Raw genomic sequence first — 22,780 nt, 5'->3', positions numbered from 1 at the left:
CTGGTTGAGCATCTACCTGGTTCTTCTAACCATTTGCCTGACTTCCGTGATACATTTTGCTCAGTTTTTTTTTTTGTTCCATCATTTTAACCACGCCCAAAAATTAGGACCAATGAGGGTTCTCCTTAAGCGCTCTCATGGTAGTAGTAAAAGTCCATCTCCCATTCCTTTTTTTCATCTGTTTAAACGATGCCTGTCCTAATGTCCCGCTAAAGCTCATTTTCCCCATCCATTGTCTTCGACATCCGGGCTTTGCTGCTGGGGCTCTATATCCCACGACCCAAGACGTTCATATCTTGTCCGTCCAGCAATTTCAACGTTTCCCCTGCCCCCCCATTTCCCTCTCCCGCTGTACGCCGATGCATAAGAGGCGACAAAGGAGACACTCATGTTAAGACACAAGGCCGACATCCGATACCATCGACCTGATAATCCCCTCCATTTCCATAAGCACGGAGCTTCATGACACGACAACAGGAAAAAAGAAAAACAAAAAAAGAAGCAACAGCCAGCTCCGTCATGCATCGAAACGTGGTCTAAAAAAGCGATCTCCTGCGATACGCATCAATGCAGCCTCCCTCGTGTTGGCGGGTGGCCCAGGTTCCCGCCCGGAAAACCAAGTTTTTTAGGGGATCAAAAAAACGCCTCCTTTCCTTTGCCAATTTTGAGACAATGTCCGAAGCTCTCCTCTCCACAACACACCACACAAACCCATCTCACCCCGTTCCCTAGTGTCGAGCATGCGGACTCCACACGGCAAGCTTTCGAGACTATGCCTCAATCGCCTCTCCCAATCACGGCCCAAGTTTAGTAGCGAGCCATTACCCTCGGCACCAACCCAAGCTCTACACGGGGGGAGAGAACAGGGTTGTTTTCCAGAGACACCAAGTGCTTCTAAGAGTGCAGCAGAAGCCTGCCAACTCTATTCAGTCACCGTGTGGCTCAGTCCAGTTTTGCCAGCATGTCCGCCTTCGCCATGGGCGTGAAGTTGTCAATGTCAAGTCCTCGGGCAGCCAGGATTGGCTTCATGTGCGGTGGTACAAGCTGTTGATTGAGCTGCGGAGCAATGGAGAGTTCTGAGATCAAGTTAGCCAAACGCCCCAAGGTAGTCACAGGTTGGCATCATGTAGTCTTACCATGATGGGTAAAGTCAAAGAGATCGGGCAAGTCTCGCAGCTGGCCAGTTCCATGTCGTGAATCAGGCAGCTTGGTGGCCGGGTCTCGGAGCTCGTCGAAGAAGGGGTGCACCATGGCGTCGACGGCAGCCTGACGCTCGGTTGGCGTATACTCGAGTAATCGGGAGATGAGATCGATCGCATTGGCATCAGCCTTCCGGAACACTTTGTTAAAGGGGTGAGGCTTGATCTGTGGGAACTTGTGCTCCATGTAATTAGGGTTCATGGTGCGGATCTGCTCTCTAGTCGGCGTGCCGAGAACCTTAATAATCTCGACCAGCTGGTCGATACCAGATTCACCGGGGAACAGAGGTTGGCCGAGCATCAGCTCAGCCATGACGCATCCCGTGGACCACACGTCTACAGTCAAGGTTAGCAAATGAATAAAACTCGACGGGATGAGGAGGCCGTACCAATTTTGGTGGTATAGTTGGTAGCACCAAAAATGAGCTCGGGGGCACGATAATATCGGGAGCAGATGTACGAAACATTAGGCTCGTTCTCGACCAGAATCTTGGCACTGCCAAAGTCGCACAGCTTGAGGATGCCGCTGTTGGGATCGAGCAAGAGGTTTTGAGGCTTAATGTCTCTGTGGCAGATGCCCTGAGAGTGAATGTATGCAAGGGCTCGGAAGAGTTGGTAGATGTACAGCTTGACTTCCAAGGTGGGCATGGTCGTCTTCATCTTGTTGAAAAAGCGAGAGGCCCGATAAACAGTTTCGGGAACAAACTCTTGAACGAGATTGAGATAAACTTCATCCTTCTAGAAGGATTGTTAGTCAAGGGGCACCCAAAAAGACGTTGAGTTATACGTACACGTTCGCCGTTCGAGTAGTAAAAAGCCTTGAGCTGAACGATGTTGGGATGTCGGACAATTCTCATGATTTGGAGCTCTCGATTCTACCACAACAAAATTAGTCGCTGGTGGCTATACCGGGAAATGGAGCTGGGGGTATAGTACCTTAAATCGCTTGTCTTGGAGAACTCGCTTGATGGCGGCATCTTCACCAGATGGTGAAAGCTTGGTTTGAAAAACAACACCGAACGAACCATTTCCAACGATCTTGCATTGAGTGTACTGCAGATCTCTGGTCTCGCCCGTGATACCATCTTGAACTTTCTCGCGGATCACCTCTGTAGACGGCAACGGCTCATTAGTCATAGGTACCAAAGTACACCGTACGGCACAATCAACTTACCTCCCATCCGCAAGCTGTTGAAAGCATTTGGCCGGTGGGCTGACATTTTGGGCCGAGTGTACTCAGACTAGGGCGCCAATGCTATCGGAGATCGAGTTTGAAACACCCAAGCGGTAGGCAGGTGAGGGGCAACAATGAACGAGCCTTGACGAGGGCCGTGGTGGGCAACGAGAATGAAGGAAATAGAAAAAGGTAATGCAATGCGACGTGTCGCAAGAGCTTCTGTCGCCGGTAGTGAGGTCGATGATCTTGTTCGACTTGGCAAGAACCTTTTTTTTTCTATGCTTTTTCCGTTGCGGCGATGACACGCGGCTGGTTGTTTTCCGTCAAATTGAAGCTGAGCAGGATTTGCAGAGGAGCCGCTAAACACACGTCGAGATTTAGCGAAAAGAGTTCTCGCCTTGGAAACAAATGGAATACGAATCAGGGATATCGACAGGATACGAATTGGAGAATGCAGCGGCAATTGAAACCGAGTGCAGGCAAGCAGGTAATGAATTGTGGTGACACGCTCGCTGCCAGGGCGAAATGGGAAGTGCGGGGAGGGAAAGGTGACTGGGGCTGAGAAGCAGGAGGGGGAAAGGCACCAACTAAGGCGGACGCGCTGGGCAAAAAAATGGTAGCTTTGCCAATGATGAAATGGTCAACTTGCGCGACGGCAGTGGCCTAGAAACTCAGGTACGAAAGTCCAGGGAGTGCTCGGTGCGATGGGGATTTCTCAGCTGCGCCAGGCAGTATGTCGGGGAAATAAATGGGTAGGAGAGTGAAGGGTGGGAGAGAAAAAAAAAAGAGAGGAAGAAAAGGGAAAAAGACGCCCCTCCAGGAAAGAAAGCAGCTGCTGAGGTGTAGGTACATGCAATCAGGAGGTGACAGGCGGCAGCGGGTGTAGAGAAAATTCCATAGGTCCAAATCGCTAGCTGGTGTAGTGGCACGAGAAAGCTGGGCAGAGAGAGGAAGAGGCGGGTCTTGGAGGGAGCAGGGCGGGGTGCTTAACGTGGTGGGCTCGTGACATACAACAGGCGACGAGCAGCAAGGCATGGGGACGACAAACAACGAGGACAAGGGGAAAGGGGCACCGGCAGAGGCGAGGGCGATGATGAGAGAAGGACGAGAGCCGAATTGCAGCCTTGTGACGCCAAGGTGAGGGCCAAGAGAGGAGAGGAAAAGGAAAGGAAAGGGCAGCGGGATGCGAGGCAGGCAGAGCTGGTGAGGGCTTTGGCCGGCGTGGTGAAGCAGAAGCAAGCAGCACGAACAAAGAAAAAAGAGGAGACTGGACCTACCGAATACAGAATGACAGCCGTGACGATCAATGCGAATTGAACGAGTCGTCGTGGCGCAAGAGAAACAAGATGTGTGATTTCTGTCGGCGTTGCGAAAAGGTGTCGGAGGTGGCTAAGGAGCAAGCACAAAGAAAACGGGAGGCTTTTTGGTGGATGATGTACGTCAGGACCGGCACGGAAGGCTGTGGAGCACGGCGCGACGCTGACGGCACGAGTCTGAGAGTCGTTGCAGTTGCACAGGCTCACGACCAGAATAAAAAGGCTATGCAGCGGCTCCCAAGGACAAGGAATAAAGAGTCGAGTGGTGTGTAAACCGACAGATTCAATCTCGTGATCCGAGGGTCGATTACGGGATGGACGCTGGGGAGATGCTATCGACGATTACTGGCTGTTCGTCGCGTTGCACTGCTGGCTATTACACTCTGAGGCGATGCGGGGCACCCTGCGTCTGCGTCTGCTGCTGCTTCTGGCTGCTTTCAGGGTCAGTTGCTGCACTCTTTCAAGTTCATTCTTCTCCAGCCATCATTCCGCCCCAATAGGCCTCTCGGTCAAAACATGCAGCGGGAGAGCCAAGCATTCCCTAGAGAAGAGAAGGTGCACGGATTGCACACGAGGGAAGAGGGGGAGACGGTGTGCCTAGCGGTGGTCAACGTACTCTTTGTGCCTCTTGGTCTGCTCGGTGAAAGAAGGGTTCAAGGTGAGGTGGAAAAAAGTCGAGGAGGGGAGGGCGAGGCGCGGTAATAAAAGTCTCCAGTGAGGGTGCAGGCTGGACTGGGGAGGCTACCTCGAGTAACCACCTGACCAACGCAACACGCACAAAAAAAGAGCTGGAGTCGATGCAAGCAAGACTGATGGGAGTGAGGGCCAACAACACGGCATATGCTTTCTCTCGATACAAGGCAGTGTGAGATGTCAGGACGCACGCAAGACAGAGGGCATTCACAGTTTTGTTTTTCTTCGTTCGTGGTCAATGGGTCGATGGCCCGGCAAACGATGGAAAGATGGTGCGAGCTTGCAGAGAGTGGCATGGCATGGCATTACAGCACAGGTGAGGTAATCTGCGAGCATGTACCGGTACCTGTCGAGTAGCTGTTGCGGGAGGGGAGCCTAAGCCCACTAGAGGCAGCGCAATGGCGGGTGACCTCGTACGGAGATACTGCACTCCATACAGAGAAATTTGATGGGATACAGGGCGGTAGGAGACGCGCTTATCGTGGAAGCAGTGACCAGGTACTGTTAAGGTACAGAGGTAAGAGGTACCTGCTGAGGATGATTCAATCAATTGATCCGTGAATCCAGCCACCAATGCCGGCAATCCTTGTCTCCATCTTATATAACTGCCTTCTTCTTGTATCTCTGCCTTTGTATCCCTGTGTTTTATGTTGTCTCTTCTTGCTATTCTACCACAATTCGATTACAGAAAAAGGAGAAGAAGGATTGAAGAGAAAAAAAACTCGCCGCTGCTCAGTAGTACCGTAAGTACTGTACCTACTACAACTTTAGTATTGGAGGTAGTGCTACGCAACTTGCTAGAGATCCAGCAGACCCGCAGTTGTTAGGCTCGAGGTGCTCATGTGCTCATTTTTGAGACGGGCACCTGGCGCTAAAACTCGGCAAGCGGAAGTCAAAGACTGGCCGTGCAGAGAACCATGCAAATCTGAGCTCTCCTAGTGGCCACTAGTATCTCGTCGAGGCATTTGTAAGTCGCCTGGGCCAGATCAGAGCCACAGCAATTTGGACGCCCTGGGACTAGATTTGGACAACGAGAGCCGAGCTGCTAAGCATAAGCCGCCCTGCCTGGCCATCTGAGCGTCAGTTTACACCAAACCACACCAAACCGCACTGACCTGACAGCAGGCAGCTCACGCGGCGATGCTCAGGCACCATGTACGTGGTATTAATAGATCAACGCTTCCATCCATTGGTCTCGATTCCCCCTTTTTTCTTCCTTCGAGGCCCTCTTACTCCCTGCTTGAGCTATACTGAACTCGTGCTTCGTCTGCTCATAGTCAGGTACCTACCAGGTAATACTCCGTACACCAGTCGTGCTTGTACGAATTGCAACGCCAAAGGCTATGGCCGTATGTGGCCAAATGCGGGTATGGCTCAAACGTCACGTTCTACCTAGCAAAAGGTGGCAACAAGCCTGTGGCCTGATGCCGGTAGCACCGTCACTCAATGCTGCTGAGCTACCGCAATTTTTTTTCTTTTTGCTTGGGCGTTGCAGGAAGGCTTCCCACAAATCGCTTACCCTCTTTGCCAGCAAGCAGAGGTCACTTGACAGTGAAAGAAATTGCATCCAATTTCCATTGGATTTTGATCTCTCCAGCTGCATCGCATCACTTCATCGTCTTGTCCCTGTGCGGGCCAAAACCAAAACTACTGACGAACAGCCCGGCGGGTTCTTACAGAGTCAATTGCTGTGAATGACGGAACGCACCCCTCACCACTTGACCTGCTGCTGCCGCCACCACACACCCCCCTTTTTCTCGCCTCGATTTTTATTGCTTGTCCTTGACAAATGGGCACAGCAAACGCCACGTCTGTCTGCCTCGTTTCCTCCAGCTGATGATGACCTGAGACGCGCTCGTCGACTCGACTCGACTCGACTCGACTCAGCATGACACCTAGACTTTGACTCGTAGGTGTGTTGTGTTCAAACCGGGAGAGCCCAAAACCTTGAGTGCCCTGCCTCCCGACTAGCTTCGGCCAGCGGCGAGATTTGCGCAGCCATGGGCCAGCTTGCCAGCATCTATCTCTGCGATCTGCGGCCGAATGCACGGGCAAAGAATTTGATATATATATTTCCCTCAAACCTGCATCCGGCTTGCATGTATAGTGCATGCGTCAGGATTCTCACAATACTTGTCTGCTCCAGGGTTGTATGATGCTTCCAATCATGTTGCTCGTGATATCATCCAGGTCACGCCAGATGTGGCAGTGTCTCTGAATCCCTCATCTACCGGTTAATATGTTGGCATACGGCTCAATTGCTCGTGGCCATTTCAAGTCTTTTTCTCCGGGCCTTTACCGCCTTGTCGTGCTTCTTCATCTCTCGAGCGTTGCCCCTGCGGGAATCGACGATTTAGTATCGTCCACCCAAAATAGGAACTGTGGACGATGACCTCACACGGCACGGAAAGCACCTTGAGACTGGTACAAAGTAAGCCGCAGGCACACCCTCCTTTTGTGCTGGAGCTTGCCACAGCCAAGCAAGGCCGCCCTTGGATCAGGTCCCTGAAACAAGACATGCCGTTCAATTCAGGATCCTACAGGCTCGTACTCGTACAAGTGCAAGGAAGGACTAGCCACCTAGGTGGTCAGCCCAGATATACAAGACAAGCAGCAGCCTTGCCTCCCTCCAGGCTTCTCGCAGGCAGAGATCCGGATGCTTGCAGGTACGCCGTTCTTGTACTCGTACAGTAGTCAAAGCAGATATGCTGTGGCAACACCAACATCTTACACGCTATTTCTAGGTGCATGCGCTACTGCTACCACATATAGAAATGTAGCATCGCGCACCAGGTGCCTGCACAAGCAAGGATGTGACTGGTCTTTTTTTCCCTCTCGTCTTTGCTTTTCTACCACGCCAATACCAAACGCAACGCCAAGTTTCAGCAAGGGGCCGAAAGGAACGCGCCGTGGCGGGATGCTGGGAAGTCAGTTTGGTTGTTATTTTTGCACGGTTGATGGCCGAATGACCCCCGGCCGAAGCTGGCAATGTCGCTGTGAGATACAGTTGAGCAAAAGGCTGGTGTCTGCATGGAACTTGCAATTACGAGTATACGCCAGACGCTGTTAACAATGGCCGACGTGCTGTTCGTGTTGTTCGGGTGGCAGCCGAGACGACGATATGTGCCCGCCGTCATATGTCTGTCACCATATCTAATGCAGGTTTCTGCCATTTCCAGAGCCTTGTTGGACGATGCTCGCGCTTTTTTTTAGCGGCAGCAGGGCGTCGTCATTCTTGGGATTATCCCGGCAACGAGCATCAGCATCCCGGCATTCAGCTTCCAAAAAAAAAAAAAAGGCGAGACAAGGCTCCCGGGCCTCTATACTCTATGTCCGAAAACACAGCACATACAAAGCAAGCAAAGCTGCACTTGATTCTTGGAAACCGGCCGCCACCCATTCGCCAGGCCTCGGCCGCGGTGGAGCAGCAAACAAGCTCGTCCGAATTGCCATGAGAGAAAAAGCATCTTTTCGGGTCTCCGGTCTTCTGGTCTCTGGCCACTGTGGAGGTTTTTTGTCTTTGAGTGCTTTGCTAGCCCAGCCTGCTTGCTAGCCATTCCCATTCCCCTCACCAGTTGCAGCATCCGGCCCCTCCTGGCCCCTCCCCCTTCCCAAGTCCTGCCATTTGGGAGGTCGATCCGTGATTTTTGTCTCCAACGGCTTGCTGCCGGCACCACTAGAGGACAATAACCAGATCCAACTATAGAGAGGCTTGGGATTCGCTATCCGGAAGCTCTTCTCCATCTTTTTTCTTTCGTCCAGTCTCAACTGTTTTGACGACGGGGCTTCTTCATTAGCTCCAGCCCTCTACGGGGGTTTTCTGTGGACTCGACCTTTTTTTTCTCAAGCTCGCCTCGTTCCATTTCTCGAAAGCAGCTGGAGTTTCACAGTGTGCGGTCGGAGATGCGAGCCCTGAGAGATTAAATGGCGCCTCCCGAGATCCCCCCTTGCGTACGTCGACGACCAATTGCCATGACAGGCCTGCGGAAAAGCGCAACAAGGTCGGCGTCGTCTCTCTGCATGTGCTGATGCGGCGAAAAAAGGGCCCACGTAGCATAGCGCGAACGCCAACTTGAGGCCCCCCCTGTTCCGTCTTAGGTCTCTTTCGTCCTGGTCACATTGGGGCTCAACGTCATGCTGGAAGTCATCTGGGCGAGAGACACGGCCGGCGAAAACTAAGCAGCGCTAGTCTGCCCATCTGGTGCGTCCGAGTGGACGAGTTAAACTCCGTTGAATGTCTCAAGGCCATCAAATTACTGGATTGGTTATCTCTCAGACTGGCGACAGCATCTTTTGTCAGCTCTCGGCGACAACACCTGCTGTGCTCCTGCTCTTGGGGTTTTCCAACGTTCAAAAGGCAGATGAAAATTGTCTGAGCCAAGGGCGGCTACATTGAGCTCTCTTGTTCCCTTTCATTCTTCTTTCGTCAAAAGGGTCTCATGACCGGAATCATGCAACGCTAGAGGTCCCTGACGATTTGCCTCTCCCATGGCCATGATATCCATCACCGCGCATGACGAGACAGGAGTACGAATGTATGTCTGTGGAGTCGCCCGGTATCTCTCCTCTGTAATGAGCTTTGTCATGAGCATGAGAGCATGACCCGGGGACATTTGCATGTTCTCAATCAGGCTACCCAATGGCTCTCCCCTAACAGGCTCAGCCAATGATCATTGTCAATTGGCTGAGCTGCAACGTGGCGCCCTGTCCTGTTCGCCCCAAGTTTGTAAAATGGGCTCGACGGATGTAGCACCGGCTGGGCCATGTCCGCATGTGCATGTGCTCTACCATTGAAAGCTTCCCGTCAGGTTTTCTCACATTGTTGCTGCTGCTGCCGCACACACTGCCAGACCTTGATACCTCGAACTCTGCGTTCATCTTTGTCTTGGATGAACTTCTGCCACTGGCATTGAGACTCTGAGCTAGTCAGGTCCTTTGTGCTTTGCTCTACAGCATCGGGCAGTCTATATAGAGTTAAATACTCAGCATATATCTCGTAGGGCTTCAACGGCTGCCCATAACTCTCCGTACGAGTACGCGTCTGGAAAGATTTCCTGAATAGGACACAGGTGGTACATAGACCCAGCCAGTGCATATCTTTTCAAAACACTGTGGACGCCATCCAATGCCTTTCGAAACCAATAACCAAGAATCAGGGCAACCTTATAGAGAGATCTCCTATGGTGTGGACATGTCTTACCGTTCCTCTTTGATGAAAGATATGTCCATAGTACATGGCCGTTACTCACCATAACTTTGACATATTTGCAACTGAATAGGAGGTAGTATTGGCTATCTATTTAGGGCACAAGAAACCATTATAGCTTGTGCATCTTTACTTTTCATCATTTGTTTAAAGATATTCGACCTTCCCAAGACCGTCTGGAATATACCACCGTTCGCTGATGCGTTGCGGCCGATGTTCCTCCCAATCAATAATAACGCCCAAAACTCCACTTCCTTTAACTCCCTCCTTCATAGAAGCAATAATTCATCAAGTCGTAGTCTCGATCCCAACGACTCAGCTATTGACTGCTCGGTCAACCAGTCTTTTATGGCATTCTATTGCGTCCGCGAATAATTTACGCGGCAACAAGACCAGAAATTTAATCATCCACCAGCTAAACACCAAACAATATAATGTCCAGAAAAGCTCTCGTGCAACATCAAAGCTCGGATCGTAAGGTCCGATTACAGCCCTCACATATAGAATGAGCTCTGAGTGGTGGTTCCTAATGTCGTCCAGGCTGTTAGCAGCCCATGTTCGCAGATCACGTGTGACCTCTGAGCGGTAGTTCCCAGAGTAGCCCGTCACGATGGCCGTCCTTGTTCGGAAGTTTCGAGCACATTGAGAGTAAGGCTCGAGTATGCAACTGGCGGCAAGGATCAAATAGTGAAAAGCGACTACACCAGGTATTGCAGCCCTAAGAAGTTGGGTGTGTTCAAAGTACAGTCGAACATCCGATACTTTCAGGAAGTATAACAATACCACAGCGGCAAGAAAACATAAGGAGATTGCATCATCGATGCGCTCGTAGAGCGGTCTGTTGACGGACGACATCCCGTTCCGGTGAATCCTTCGTAGCGACACTGACCTAGTAAGACGCCTAGGAAGGTAGTTTCTACTAAAATGTGGAAAGCTATCTTATTTAAAGGCTCGCTCCGATGAACTTATCAGTATCTATCTCGTGTAGATGAAACACGAAGTTGTCGATGATGTGCAGGGTATCTATTGTGCAAGCCGTCGCACGGGCTCTTTGATGCAAAGATGACGAAGGCTTTTCGATAGTTGACAAAGAATGGAAAGATTTCTTGACATGTTGCATACTAGGGATCTATTGCCGGCCTTTTATATATGATGTTTCAGCCAATAAATCTTATAACCAAGGCGGGAACTATAGTCAAGCCATGACTGAACATGCTCCGTAGCATCAGCCATTGAGTATTAAGTAAAACCTTATTGCTCATATATATATAACTCTATGAGTTATGAGTGAACTCTTTCATAATATGGTTGGCTTTTGATCACGCCCGTAATGGCGTTTCGTTTCATCGGGAACCCTATTAAAGTTGCACCATGAGTTCGAGGACCCTAACTTAGGAGACCAGATTACCTACCGCAGTGCTAGAAATAAAAACACTGCATCATCCTAACATCTCTAGCCATCTTTGCCAAAGCACGTGATAGAGTTGATGACAACAGCTTACCTACACATATTATTGTATACAATGCTGCTCATGAAATTGCAGAGGGAACAAGCAAAGAAAAGCGACGCACTGTCCGCATTCCCATAAATGCCCCGCTTGGGAGATATTTCGGCATATTTCGATAATACCCTGCAGATCAAACCTGGCGGACCCTGAATCTGAATCTCTCTTTATTGCACCATGGCAGCACCTAGCCGTACTAGGCAGTACCAACTACTACTCGTATATCATCGAATCCTCAATGTGAATTACCTTGATTCAATCTCGGCCACGCCTGATGGGTCTCGCTTTTCACTGCTCGATTCCAGAACACGATGGACTTTGTTCTTCATATTTGATGTCTTTCCAGCGGCCCCACACAGAGGCCACGAGACCATGAACAGGCCCCCTGTCGAGCGAATGCTCTCTAGGAGATGCACGTCCGGGACAGCGTCCCAATGTGGTGCAGCAGAGGTCTGCTTTTTGTTCCCCTTGTCTTTGCCAGTCAAGTGACTTGTTTGTTTTTTCTTTTGCTTTTTTTCTTTGGTACTGTACGAATTGAGTTTGTCGTCGTCATCACTTCTCTTGAGACGGGCAGATTCAATACTACACTCTATGGAGAACAAGCTGGATGTGCTGGTGTTATATCGTACCTTGCACTCGTATGCTACCACACACACTAGACTTGAGATGCTACTTGGTCAACGACTGCAAGATCCATATGGCTCTGTGCGTGTAGTCATACCTATTTGTACTACACCTCTGTATATAACACGCAGATAAGTTGCAAGAGAAACAAGTACAAAAAAGAAACCATCAAGTACTCGTACTCGTACGACCCAGCCGCGTCTACTCACAGACCCAGACTAAAGACGTACTGTACGGGACTCGAATCCGAATGGCCGCCTCGCTTGCCGGGCCGGGCCACACATGAAAAGGATGCAATAAAGTCCCCATAACAGACCCCCCAAAAAGCAAACAAAGATTGGACAAATCAAGGCAGAGCTGCAGTCCTCATTGGATGGATGGGGGTGATTTGATGCTCGTACTCACAAGACCAACCCCCAACCCTTACTTATTCCAGCCAGGTCAGACGGGCTTTTGCAGCTGCAGGGAGCGCGAGAGAGACACCACAGGTACAGCTAATTGATTGGTATTTGATGTAGTCAGCCGAGCATAGGCGTTTTCTCATGATTATTTGCCTGTATTGCTTAGCTGCAGGTCTTTGTCGCGGCTGTATGGGATTTTGACTCGTTTGCTTGCCTTGAGGAGACGGGTTACTACTGGTGGATTACCCTCTTTTCCTGCATAGAGAGAAGGCTGTCACTTATAATGCTGATAGACGAGTCAGTTATGGAAGAGGTTGGGAGGGGGTTATTCATGTACGTGTATTCCAGCTTTGTCAGCTACAAGTATTACAGAGTACCTAGGCATGTTCTTTGCAGATATATCACTTCAAAGTACGACACTGTAGATGGGATGTGTTGGGTTGGAGAGACTGTGCCTGACTAGGCAAGATGTTGGATTGGAAGTAGGCGTATTGCACAGCAGCTAATTTGTCTATATAGATTACTTTCACTCTGTAGGCATGGAATATCTGTTGGAGTAACACACTCTAGATATACATGTATTCTTTCCACTTACCCACGAAGCTACCTGGTAACTTATACAAACGTGTGATTTCAACCCTGATCTTAATCCCAAAGCTCTACCGAGCACATAGCATGGTAAAACACACGTTGTAATTGTCATTTGTAAACCATTCACATAATGCTCGAATAATAGAAATAACCGCCATTTAATCCAGATAGAGAGCTGCATGTCTCAGACATCACAGCACAGGCCTCAGATAAGGTCAACTCACTTGCTCACTTGAAGTACAGTATCAAGTACTCGTACGAGTATGTCTTCATCTTGCACACTCCAAATCTCGGATGTCGCATCCGTCTGTACACTCACCCATCTAGATTGCAAGCAGTTGCCACACCCGCAACAATAAGCTCATCTCCCCCCTTTTTCATGCTTCTCGATTCCAAATCCCCCAGAGCTACTGGATAGATAGTCTGGGAATTCAAGCCACCCGTCCACATCTAGTCCATCTGGTAATACAGGTGCAATCTCACCGGGGAGCCGGAAACAGAACCGTCTATTGGGACTTTGAAAGTCGTTTGATTATTATTGTTGGGATGTAGCAGCACCTCGTCAGCATACACATAAACTGCTCAAGACTATCTGACAGGGGTGGGAAGAGGGATATATCTTGTGCGTAACACACATCTTCGCAACCGCTAACCTATCTCCCGCTTGACAATCTTCCCACACTTCACATGCAACCCTTGAAAGCCTCAAGAGAACTCGCCCAAAGCTGAAACTCGCATATGCAGGGAGACATTAGACAGAAACAAAGCGAAACAAGAGCGCGCCCGGCCAGCAGCGTTGTCTGGCCCCCCAGTGAGCAGCCTGTGTCTTGGCGAAAGAAAAAAAAAACGCGGCAGCATTCAGCGAACGGGCTGAGAGGGTGTGCCGATTCAATACAAGCGCGCCTCCAAGTCATGCGGGAGCGTCAGCAATGTTCCCCTTTTCCGCATCATACTAGGCTCCTTGGCCCCCTTGAATGCGGCAAGCCGGGAAGTGTCACCCAGCAGAACCCAAATTACGTGCAGTTCGTCTATCCGAAGGAGCGGGAGCATCGGATGATATAGGATGCATCAAAGTCTTGGCCGCGCTCCTCTTCCATCATCGTACCTGAAGTGCGCTGCCAGATTGTCGCCAAAAGCGTTAATTTACCAAAGAACAGGACATGATGGATGATGCAGCATCCGCATACACTGTCGGTCTTCGTCACCATCTTCTTTTCCTTTGCCAAGCGGTTAAATTCTCAATGTAAGTTTTGGTGGCCACTACTTCGTACTTGTACTTAAATCTCATCGTGAATCTTGTCCGCCACCATGTCTTTCGCCGTATTGACCACCTTTTCCGTCGGCCTCTCTAGTGGCTCAGCTGGGCTGCCCAACCCGCCGGGAATTGGGCTCATCTGGCCGCTCTCTGGCCTGCTCAGGGGTCGGCTACCGGGTATCCTAATATCATCGGGGGAGCCTGGGAGCAGCTTAGGATCCAAACCAGGAATGTGAATACGCTTGGCTTCATTCTGATAGGCAGCAGGAATAATCTCAATAATCTCGTCGCGGGGAAACTTGAGATTAGGGATATCCATAGTAGAGCAGTGCATGAGATAGGCGAATAGCACGCGAAGAACAGACTCGTGTGCGATAATTAGCAAGTCACTCTGCTCTCGCTCCAGTTCCAAAATAATGGGCTCAAGTCGAACAGCAAGGTCATGGTAAGACTGCATAGGGGGAAATAAAGGGTTAGTATTCAACCTTCGCCACAAGGAGACCCAAAAAAAAAAAATATTTGAACTTGCCTCGGCACGGGGATATCGGTGATGATACGGGTCGAGCGCATGCTTTTCAACCTCTTCGGGGTATATCTGCCTAATCACGCGCTCTGACATCTTCTCACAGACGCCGGGGTTGATCTGGCTCATCTGGGAGCGTTGCCGAACCTTGTATCCCTTTTCTTTGAGGTAATCAGCGGTTTGAATAGTGCGAAGTCGAGTAGACGTCCAGATTGAAAGCGGTCGGAGGGGCGTCTCGGGCTTGCCCTTGGCGATTTGCTCCAGCCTTTCTTGTTCGCGATGTTTCATCAGCGTCTCGGACATCCGTTGAGCGTAAAACCTGCCCTGCTCTGAGAGGTCTGCGTCTGCCTTGTACGAGTCTTCCTCCGTTGTTGTGCCCGCACGGGCAAAGAAGGTGGTTCGTGATTTGATATGGAGGTTGGTCAGGTAGAAGACGATTCTGTGAGACAAGTAGTTGAAGCTAAGGTTGTTGTAGAAGAACTTTTCTCCAGCATTAATCATCTTGATATAGTTGAGCTCCGTCTCGTTCATGGTCTCGAATACTGGGATCCTCATCTCTATTCTTTTCAAGTACATTTTTGCTGCTTCCTCGGGATCCATTCCAGCAAACTATAGTCACGGTTAATGTTTGGAAAGGGAGAGATGCAACCATGATTCTGTGTGGTTTGAAAGGCTTACATCGGGCGAAGAAATCTTGACATTGATGGCGTTGTCATGCAAAATCTGGTCGTCATTCACAAATGATTCGATATATAGAGTCTATGTGAGAGTTGGTGTTAGTACGAAACTAAAGAGAGAGAAAAAGCAAACCTATTACGGCTTGTTAAATTCCTTACCTGGACGTCGTGCTTTGCAAACTCCTTGGCCAGAGAGCGTCTTCCACTCGCCGTTGGATTGACCGCGTCGTATATGGCAACCTGGCCGTTCTCATGATTCAACCAGGCATAAATATCCTCACGGCATTTCTTGAGAATCTTTTGGCGGAGTATGACGGATGAAGGGGAAGCATCAGGGAAGAAGTAATCATCGGGAAGCGAGCCATCGGGACCAATGGTCGCTCGGCGGTAGTCGCCCAAGTGGAAAATACGAGTCTTGACGCCAAGCCATTGAAGATAGCGTGCCATAGATACGCAAATGTGTCTACCATTTGTTAATCTTTGGCTTGGACCTCAGCAATCTTACTCTCGTTGACTTACGTCTTGCCTCGAGCAGGCGGCCCAACCATGACAATGGCAATACGACCAGAGTGAAACAGCCGCCCAGACATGGTACTGTAAAGCTGGGCCGGCGCCATATCAGTATCCTCCGACACATCGTGGATACTGTCGATAAAGGTTGAACTTCTCCGGCGGTACCGGGGAGCGTTTGCCGCAATCTCAGCGGTCCTGGAGTCCATTTCTGTCAGTCCCAATTCCATTCTTGTTCAATTCCCAAATTTTGCATGCAGATGTAAACAGATAGTGATGGAAAATCACCCAGTGCTCAAAGTCACATGTAGCGGATAAATATCATGTGGTCAGGGTTTGGTTGGATCAGGGGCAGGGGTTGAATAGGAGAAGCGGACGGGCCGTCAGTGTGACGCTTTGAACGGCATCACCACGATAGCTTCCATGCTCCGGTTTTTTCCCCATATGAGAAGCAGCGCACATGATTCACTTACAGCAAGGTATCCATTTTGCTGGTTCAAATCAACAAGCGGATAATTGAATGATCCCACAGAGACTTTGTTAGGTAGCTCGGAAGCTCGAATATCGATGCCTAATAAACAATGCAGATTGTTCTTCTGATAGCCGAGACTTATGGTACAATGAATTTCGCAAGAGGCCGAGTTCACTGAGAAGCGGCAATACAAGCAGCGCGTCTGTTGAAAATTGAGAGATCTCAGGCGACCTTTGATGCGGTGAGATATGCGAGATGAGATCCGACCTATCTCAGCCTCGCGCCCCGCTTTGCAGGAATGATGACACCACCGGGATTTCAGGCGAGAAGATGCCTGTAATTTCTAGAGAATCTCGGCTCCAGTGGAACAGATCCGGCTGGTGCAGGTCCAAGTAACGATGAAGCTTGTTGAAATCTGTGACAAGGGCAGCAGTCGCTTTTGATGCTTTCGGGAGCCGCACAGGCGGATATATTCGGTTCTAGGGTACTGTTTTGACGGATGCAAAATGAAGAGGCCGTTCATGCATGCAAGGGGGCGCTACGGGCACTTACGGGAGGTACAAGTTCGGAACAGCCCAGCCAGGTATCTCGGTACGTGACCCAGCCCAGGTACCTCGCGACACACAACCACATCAGGCTCTACGCTGAGGAGGGCACTTTAGCTAGTATTACCCCACCATCCCTCATTTCTACCTAGTAGCAATGCCAAGGCAGATGCTGCTTGTGAAAAAGAGTGGCCATTGGCGTGGCTCTGTGTGTATACATTTACTATTAGGTATATTTATTTTATCTTGATAAAAATTGATTGCGATGCTTATATATATATGAAGCTGTATAGGTGCCTTTATGTGTTAAAGTACATTCCAATGTCTACAAGCGACAAACACGGAAAGTACCTGCCAGACACCAATACCTGTACAAAGCCTCCAGCAGCCACGTGCCCACAGCCACCGGGGCCGGATTATCGCAGCGTCCGCCCACCAAAAAAGCGGCTGCAAAGGCAACTCGGCTGCGTCACAAAGTGGCTCGTGCAGCTCCCGCAGGCTACTGGACGTACTCGTGCTGGCAAACTGGGTCGATTGAAAATTATTCTCAACGACTCCATCCCATTATAGCCGCCTTCGGAGCTCGACCACTGCGGCAAAGCCAACATCCGCGACCGAGGCTTGCCTGAGGCTCTGGATTTCTTTTTATCCAGACATTCAGACTGAGATTCTTTGACCCTGACCAGCGAAGCGACCCGGTCTCTTCTGCTCCATTCTCCGGTCCCTCTTCTTTGTACCGTTTTTTCATCGGCTCGGCTCAAGAGCCGCCACAGATACCGGCATCATGGCCACTCCCGTCGACACATTGCGGTCCCTCATATTCTCCAACCCCGTCGCCGCCACAATAGGAGATGCCGTCAACTATTTTTCCGAGCGGAGGGCAAAGCTCGGCCTGTCCAATCCCGGCACAATAGAGTCCCTGTCCAAGGAAGTCCAGCGCGATGTCTTCCTCAACAACTACATGTTCACCGGCATCCGCGCCGACCTCACAAAGATCTTCAGCATGGCGCCGCTGTTCCAGGTCTCTCACCAGTTCGCAATGGGTGAGCGCATCAATCCGTACACTTTCGCCGCCATGTTCGGCACCGGCAAGGTAAGCAGCGTCGCATTTTGTGGCCCGAAGCCGCACCGCGGAACTAACTCGGAGCTCGATTAGATCTTCTGCCAAGGCAACGTGGACAACGAAGGCTCCCTCTCCGGCCGTTTCAACTACCGATGGACCGACAAGCTGGTTTCCAAATCTCAACTCTCCATCTCCCCTGGCGGCCAGGACATGGCCCAGTTCGAACACGAATACACCGGCGATGACTTCAGTGCCTCTCTCAAGATGCTCAACCCCTCTTTCCTCGAGGGTGGAGCGACTGGCATCTACATCGGAAGCTACCTGCAATCCATCACCCCTAAGCTCGCTCTCGGTCTGGAAACCCTCTGGCAACGCCCTGCTCTGACTCAAGGTCCCGAATGTGCCGTCTCTTACTGCGCCCGATACAAAACCCCCGACTGGGTCGCCACCGCTCAATTGCAGGCTGCTATGGGAACTCTCAACGCTTCGTACTGGCGCAAGCTGTCCGACAAGGTTCAAGCTGGTGTTGACCTGAGCCTCGGCCTTGTCCCCTCTCCCGGTGGTCTGATGGGCGGCGGCCTGCAGAAGGAGGGTGTCACTACCATTGGTGCCAAGTACGATTTCCGCATGTCCACTTTCCGAGCCCAGGTCGACTCCAAGGGCAAGCTGAGCTGCCTTCTGGAGAAGCGCGTCGCTCCTCCCGTCATGATGACCTTTGCTGCCGACATTGACCACTTTACGGTATGTGATTCCCAATCTCAAAGAGACAAAATTCTATTCCTTGACTAACTGTTTGAGTAGCAACAAGCCAAGCTCGGCCTCGGAGTCTCAATTGAGGCTGCCCCCGAAGAGCTCCAAGACCAACAGGAGGCCCTGGGCGCCCAGTCTCCCCCCAACATCCCGTTCTAAATGGCCACGACTGGACAATCCCAGCACAGCGCAGATTCCATGATCGGATCTTGGTTAATAGACAACTAATGTAGTAGGACTGCTGGCCAACCAAGGACAAGTGGGACGAGTAATTCAACTGTTTATGCCGCCTCACTCATAACTTGTCTGATTATTAAGGAGAAAAAGAAGAAACGAAAAAAAGAAAAAGAAAAGAAAAACTTCCACTGCTGTTGCTCGATGATCCTTTCAGGAGAAAGAATAGGAAAACAGCGGGGAAACCAAAAAAAGAAAAACTCCTCCCTTTTCGATAGACTCTATGAAGCCCTTTCTCATGGTAGGGTTAGGCCATGGCTTCCACAATGGGGGAGGAAAAGCACACGAAGAGAGGGAGCGAGGGAAGATAGGAGGAGGATGGAGGGAGGGTTAATGTGACTCATGACGGTGGCTCTCTCAAGTCTTTTTTGAGGGGGGCGCTATGCCTCAAAAATGCATCTATCTCAGCTTACATTGCATTTCTTTTGCATATTTGCCCCCCCGTGTATATTACAACTTTCTTCCAAAGGCCGGTGCATTCGTGTATTGGGCTCGGGCGAAAAATGGGCGGCATGTTAACGCATTTGGGATGTCGTCAATTTATGTATGGGATGGAATGGGCTACGTGTTGCAGGGAAACCAAAAAAACGGAGGGAGGGGGGAAGGGGAGGGCTGGAGTTAGTATGGCATATTTGGTCAAATGGCCCAGTTCTTCTTTTAAGTGCTTTGCTTTTCATGCTGAAATGTACAAGAGAGATAGAGGAAATGACGAGCTTGAATGTAATGCATTGACGAAGATACTGTGGAATGGGAGCTTAGAGAGCTCATACTGATGTAAAAGATTGAAGTCTGATTGTAACCAATTCTTTTGATTACTGTCTGTCTGCCAAACAACAAATTTCCCATCCATCAACGCCATGGTATCTCTGTATATAAAGTTGCCTTTTTTGGTTTTCTCTTTTTTTGTTTCCACCCCCCTTGAGGACTGTCAACCATACAAGTCCTCGTTACATGTATGCCAAAGTAACGTGAATGTCATGATTCTTTCACAGAAGCGCAATGTCCATGACGGCTTTTAAAAGAAAAGTAAAAAAGATGTATCCAAGTCAAAGAAAAGTGCACGTCGTCCTGCTAAATGCTCCAAACCTATAATGCTGCTGTTATGCCTCATTGTGAACAATAAATGCATCTAAACCCCGAGAGCGCATCACATCACTACGCACTCCCGCTCTGGTTGATCCCCTGTCTTCTGTTTCTCATTCTTTTCTTTGGATTTCTTTCTCTTGTGTTTTTGCTTCTCAGCCTTTTCTGTCTTTTCAGGCTTATCATTCTTCTCACTGCCGGCGGGGTGGTGCAGCTGCTTCTCGAATGATGTGGGCGACCCAGGCTGGGGACTGGGCTGTCCTGTTGAGTTTGCAGTCGAAATATTTAGCACTGGTGGTTCCGGCAGCGGCTCTTTGCTCGTCTTGATCAAGCCGCCAAAGCGACTCAGGTTGAGACTGATGCGGCCCTCGCCCGATTGACTGGCAGGGCGACTCTGTTTGCCCAAGTTGAAGCGCGAGGCGGCACGCGATAACCTTGAAGACGTTGGTTCGTCAACCGGTGCCATAGCAGGCGACCCAGCATCCGGAGTTATGGATGGTGTGTGAATAGCAGAATCGGTAAGGGCCACGCTCTGGCGACGCGAGATGACCGACTCTACGTATGAACCACCAAAGTTCATGCTAATGCCTTCCAGCCACTTGCGAGATGGGCGCTCAACTTCTGCGGATAACCTGATGCTCGGTGTTTTGCTTTGACCTAGACGACCAGTCGAAGCGGAAGCTTGATGTTCATGGTGAGTTGCCAATGCTTGAGTAGAAGCTGAGGCTTTATGCTCGTGGTGCGATACCAATGCTTGCGTGGAAGCTGAGGCTTGCTGCTCATGGGGTGGGTGCGCTACCAGGGCTTGTGTGGAGGCCGATGCTTGATGTTCGTGATGCGTTACCAGTCCGTGAGTCGAACTGGAGGGTGTTTCATCGCTAGTTGTGGAGCGCAGTATCTCGAGACTTTTCTTTGACTCGTCATAAGACGGCGGTCTGCCTTCTGTACTTTCTGTTGGACAAGGTGCGTCGACCATGGGTACAATCTGATAGAAAAGTAGATACGGCATCTCGACCTTTAGAGATTTTTTAATGTCATCGACAAAGGTGACTCGTCTGCCAATATCTAGGTCGTCAAATCTCACCCACTGCGCTTCTTCGTAGTCCGGAGGTGGATCGAAATCATGCCTCCTGTTGTCTGTTAGAAGCTTCGGGGCCACCCTGGCAAACGAAATGTAGTGACCGCTTTGTAAAGAATCGCCTCTGTGGCAGACAATGGATTGCAGGACAAGTTTGTACTCTGTCGCTAACCCATTAGTCTCCTCTTCTATGTGTGGGCCATCGGCGAGCATAAAGTGAGGAAGTCTCATGCTCTCGGGGATGTCGATGTAAGTATTATGGCGCTTGGGTAGGCCAGTCTCGGTCATGGCATATCGTTTCAAGCAAATGCCTACTACTGGGCGCTGATCAAGATTCATCGCTACTTCGACATTGTTCCGAGGCTCGGTGCTGTTGTTGACTGCGTGCCAGGCTGCGTAGGATGTTAGTAAAAGGGAAACTGACTACCAGAGATGTACATACGAATTAGGCGGAAGAATTGCCATGCAGGTATTGTGACCGCCTTGATGACGGTAGACCCTTTTAAACTCAGCCTCTTGCGTATGTTCTCAGAACTGGCTGGGCGGCCTCTGTCATCAAGCATGACTCGTTGAATGACGCTGGTTGACCTATGCCGAATCGTCATCCGAGAAGAAGATGCCCCTGATTGATCAGGCACAACAGTTGACTGTGATGTTTCGCCGAGAGTGCTATTCTGGCTCGTTCCATTGACCTGCTCCGATGAAGGAGCTTCCACTTCATCTTTTTTCTCTTCAACCTTGTCCTCTCCTTCTTCCTCGTCAACCTTCTTCTCTTCAGCTTTTTTCTCGTCAACCTTCTCATCGGCTGTCATCTCTTTATCCCCTTCTTCTGGAATTTCTTCTTTGGCCTTCTCCTCCTTGTTTGTTTCCAGAGGAACATCTGGCAGTGGCTTCGACGGCGACATCTCGACTGGGGATAATGTCATGGCTGCAGGTGCCGCAGTGCTTTCTCCATCCCTAATCAGCTGGATTTGGTTGGGAATTAATAGCTGAGAAGGCGAATTTAGAGTGCCGTCCTCCGCAATCGACAGCTTCTTTGCTTCCTCGCTGTCTCTGAGGACGTCGACTTGGGTGTTGAAATACTCTTCTAAGCAGTCTTCTAGCTTAATGCCGTTACCATCGGAATCTGATGGCACTGCCAAGTTCAATAATCTCTCATAAACGATCTTGTGGTCGTCCTTGTCGAATTTGCCTTGGTGAAATAAATCAACCTGTAGTGAAAGGAGTGGTAACTCTAGCTTTTCTGTAAAAAATGCAAATGCTTCGGAAGCGTCTTGCTGTTCTAAAAGGCGAGCTTCTGGCCAACCGCACTCAGCCATTGAATCTTGTATTAGTTTGGTCTAGACATGTTAGTAAACTGCGTACTCCTCAGATTGAAGTTTGTCGCTACTCACCAAGTCTGTACGAATCAGCTTGCCCGTCCGTAACATGTTGACCCATATGCGCAGAAGGATGACGAGTCTATGCCTAGGATCGTCCTCTGGGAAATCGGTTTTGAGCATGCACTCGAAGGCGTCCAACTTGGAGAACATGGCGAAGAGAAGGGAGTCTATATAACAGGTAACGGCACTGCGGTTCTCGGCACCAACCATCTGGACACTTGGGTCGTAGGGAATTATAATCCCAGAAGAAGACTTTTTCTCAATATCGATGAATTGGACAGCGCGTTCCAGGTCTCCACTGACGAATTTGGTCCCCAAGATGTCTCGGACATGCTCCTCGGTGATGTTCATAATGTGTAGTTGATCCAAACGGTGCAGGATATCCTCAATCTACCAAGTGTCAATGTTTGTTTGGATCGAGATCAAAACGGTCGCTCGTAGACATGGCAGAGAACACAGCGCAACACACCTTGGCGACCTCTCTCGCAGCGTCCAC

The 22,780-nt window shown here is 50.1% G+C and overlaps 5 protein-coding genes across 5 annotated transcripts; 1 reads left to right on the top strand and 4 right to left on the bottom strand.

The window, feature by feature from the left end:
- Nucleotides 1-733: 733 nt before the first annotated feature.
- V8C40DRAFT_41666 (kinase-like domain-containing protein) lies at nt 734-2,617 on the bottom strand. Its single transcript, XM_083222956.1, has 6 exons — nt 2,374-2,617; nt 2,136-2,308; nt 1,991-2,074; nt 1,589-1,937; nt 1,137-1,535; nt 734-1,076 (listed from the first exon to the last, which is right to left on the bottom strand). The coding sequence occupies exons 1-6, from the start codon at nt 2,417-2,419 to the stop codon at nt 943-945; spliced, it is 1,185 nt and encodes a 394-aa protein (XP_083071494.1). The 5' UTR covers nt 2,420-2,617; the 3' UTR covers nt 734-942.
- A 7,089-nt stretch (nt 2,618-9,706) lies between these two features.
- V8C40DRAFT_280376 (uncharacterized protein) lies at nt 9,707-10,485 on the bottom strand. Its single transcript, XM_083221390.1, has one exon. It carries the CDS (start codon nt 10,444-10,446, stop codon nt 9,907-9,909), a length of 540 nt encoding a protein of 179 aa, XP_083071493.1. The 5' UTR covers nt 10,447-10,485; the 3' UTR covers nt 9,707-9,906.
- Nucleotides 10,486-13,807: 3,322 nt separating this feature from the next.
- Nucleotides 13,808-16,315, bottom strand: V8C40DRAFT_41399 (bifunctional fructose-2,6-bisphosphate 2-phosphatase/6-phosphofructo-2-kinase). Its single transcript, XM_083222954.1, has 6 exons — nt 16,151-16,315; nt 15,687-15,875; nt 15,327-15,630; nt 15,169-15,249; nt 14,497-15,099; nt 13,808-14,418 (listed from the first exon to the last, which is right to left on the bottom strand). The coding sequence occupies exons 1-6, from the start codon at nt 16,162-16,164 to the stop codon at nt 13,990-13,992; spliced, it is 1,620 nt and encodes a 539-aa protein (XP_083071492.1). The 5' UTR covers nt 16,165-16,315; the 3' UTR covers nt 13,808-13,989.
- Nucleotides 16,316-17,371: 1,056 nt separating this feature from the next.
- On the top strand, nt 17,372-18,776 carry V8C40DRAFT_41300 (TOM complex pore protein TOM40). Its single transcript, XM_083222952.1, has 3 exons — nt 17,372-17,787; nt 17,851-18,498; nt 18,559-18,776. Exons 1-3 carry the CDS (start codon nt 17,479-17,481, stop codon nt 18,664-18,666), a joined length of 1,065 nt encoding a protein of 354 aa, XP_083071491.1. The 5' UTR covers nt 17,372-17,478; the 3' UTR covers nt 18,667-18,776.
- Nucleotides 18,777-19,888: 1,112 nt separating this feature from the next.
- V8C40DRAFT_275676 (ubiquitin carboxyl-terminal hydrolase-domain-containing protein) lies at nt 19,889-22,635 on the bottom strand (the record flags this gene model as incomplete). Its single annotated transcript, XM_083220754.1, has 3 exons — nt 19,889-21,294; nt 21,345-22,242; nt 22,297-22,635. 3 exons carry the CDS (start codon nt 22,633-22,635, stop codon nt 19,889-19,891), a joined length of 2,643 nt encoding a protein of 880 aa, XP_083071490.1.
- Between the last annotated feature and the right edge of the window lie 145 nt (nt 22,636-22,780).

The sequence above is a fragment of the Trichoderma camerunense genome (genome assembly GCF_050948025.1).
Source record: "Trichoderma camerunense strain CBS 138272 chromosome Unknown V8C40scaffold_12, whole genome shotgun sequence".
Lineage (NCBI taxonomy): Eukaryota > Fungi > Ascomycota > Sordariomycetes > Hypocreales > Hypocreaceae > Trichoderma > Trichoderma camerunense.
Note: the sequence above shows the minus strand (reverse complement) of the source record. Positions and strands in the feature narration are given on the sequence as shown.

Excerpts from the sequence above, each read along its gene's own strand:
- V8C40DRAFT_41666 (XM_083222956.1), bottom strand. The coding sequence starts at position 2,419 with ATGTCAGCCCACCGGCCAAATGCTTTCAACAGCTTGCGGATGGGAG. Across the intron at positions 2,309-2,373 it reads CAACAGCTTGCGGATGGGAG|AGGTGATCCGCGAGAAAGTT; the intron begins GTAAGTTGATTG and ends TGCCGTCTACAG. Across the intron at positions 2,075-2,135 it reads TCCAAGACAAGCGATTTAAG|AATCGAGAGCTCCAAATCAT; the intron begins GTACTATACCCC and ends TTGTTGTGGTAG.
- V8C40DRAFT_280376 (XM_083221390.1), bottom strand. The coding sequence starts at position 10,446 with ATGTCGTCCGTCAACAGACCGCTCTACGAGCGCATCGATGATGCAATC.
- V8C40DRAFT_41399 (XM_083222954.1), bottom strand. Across the intron at positions 15,631-15,686 it reads CCGCCTGCTCGAGGCAAGAC|ACACATTTGCGTATCTATGG; the intron begins GTAAGTCAACGA and ends AACAAATGGTAG. Across the intron at positions 14,419-14,496 it reads ACCGATATCCCCGTGCCGAG|TCTTACCATGACCTTGCTGT; the intron begins GCAAGTTCAAAT and ends CCCCCTATGCAG.
- V8C40DRAFT_41300 (XM_083222952.1), top strand. The coding sequence starts at position 17,479 with ATGGCCACTCCCGTCGACACATTGCGGTCCCTCATATTCTCCAACCCC. Across the intron at positions 17,788-17,850 it reads CCATGTTCGGCACCGGCAAG|ATCTTCTGCCAAGGCAACGT; the intron begins GTAAGCAGCGTC and ends GAGCTCGATTAG. Across the intron at positions 18,499-18,558 it reads CCGACATTGACCACTTTACG|CAACAAGCCAAGCTCGGCCT; the intron begins GTATGTGATTCC and ends CTGTTTGAGTAG.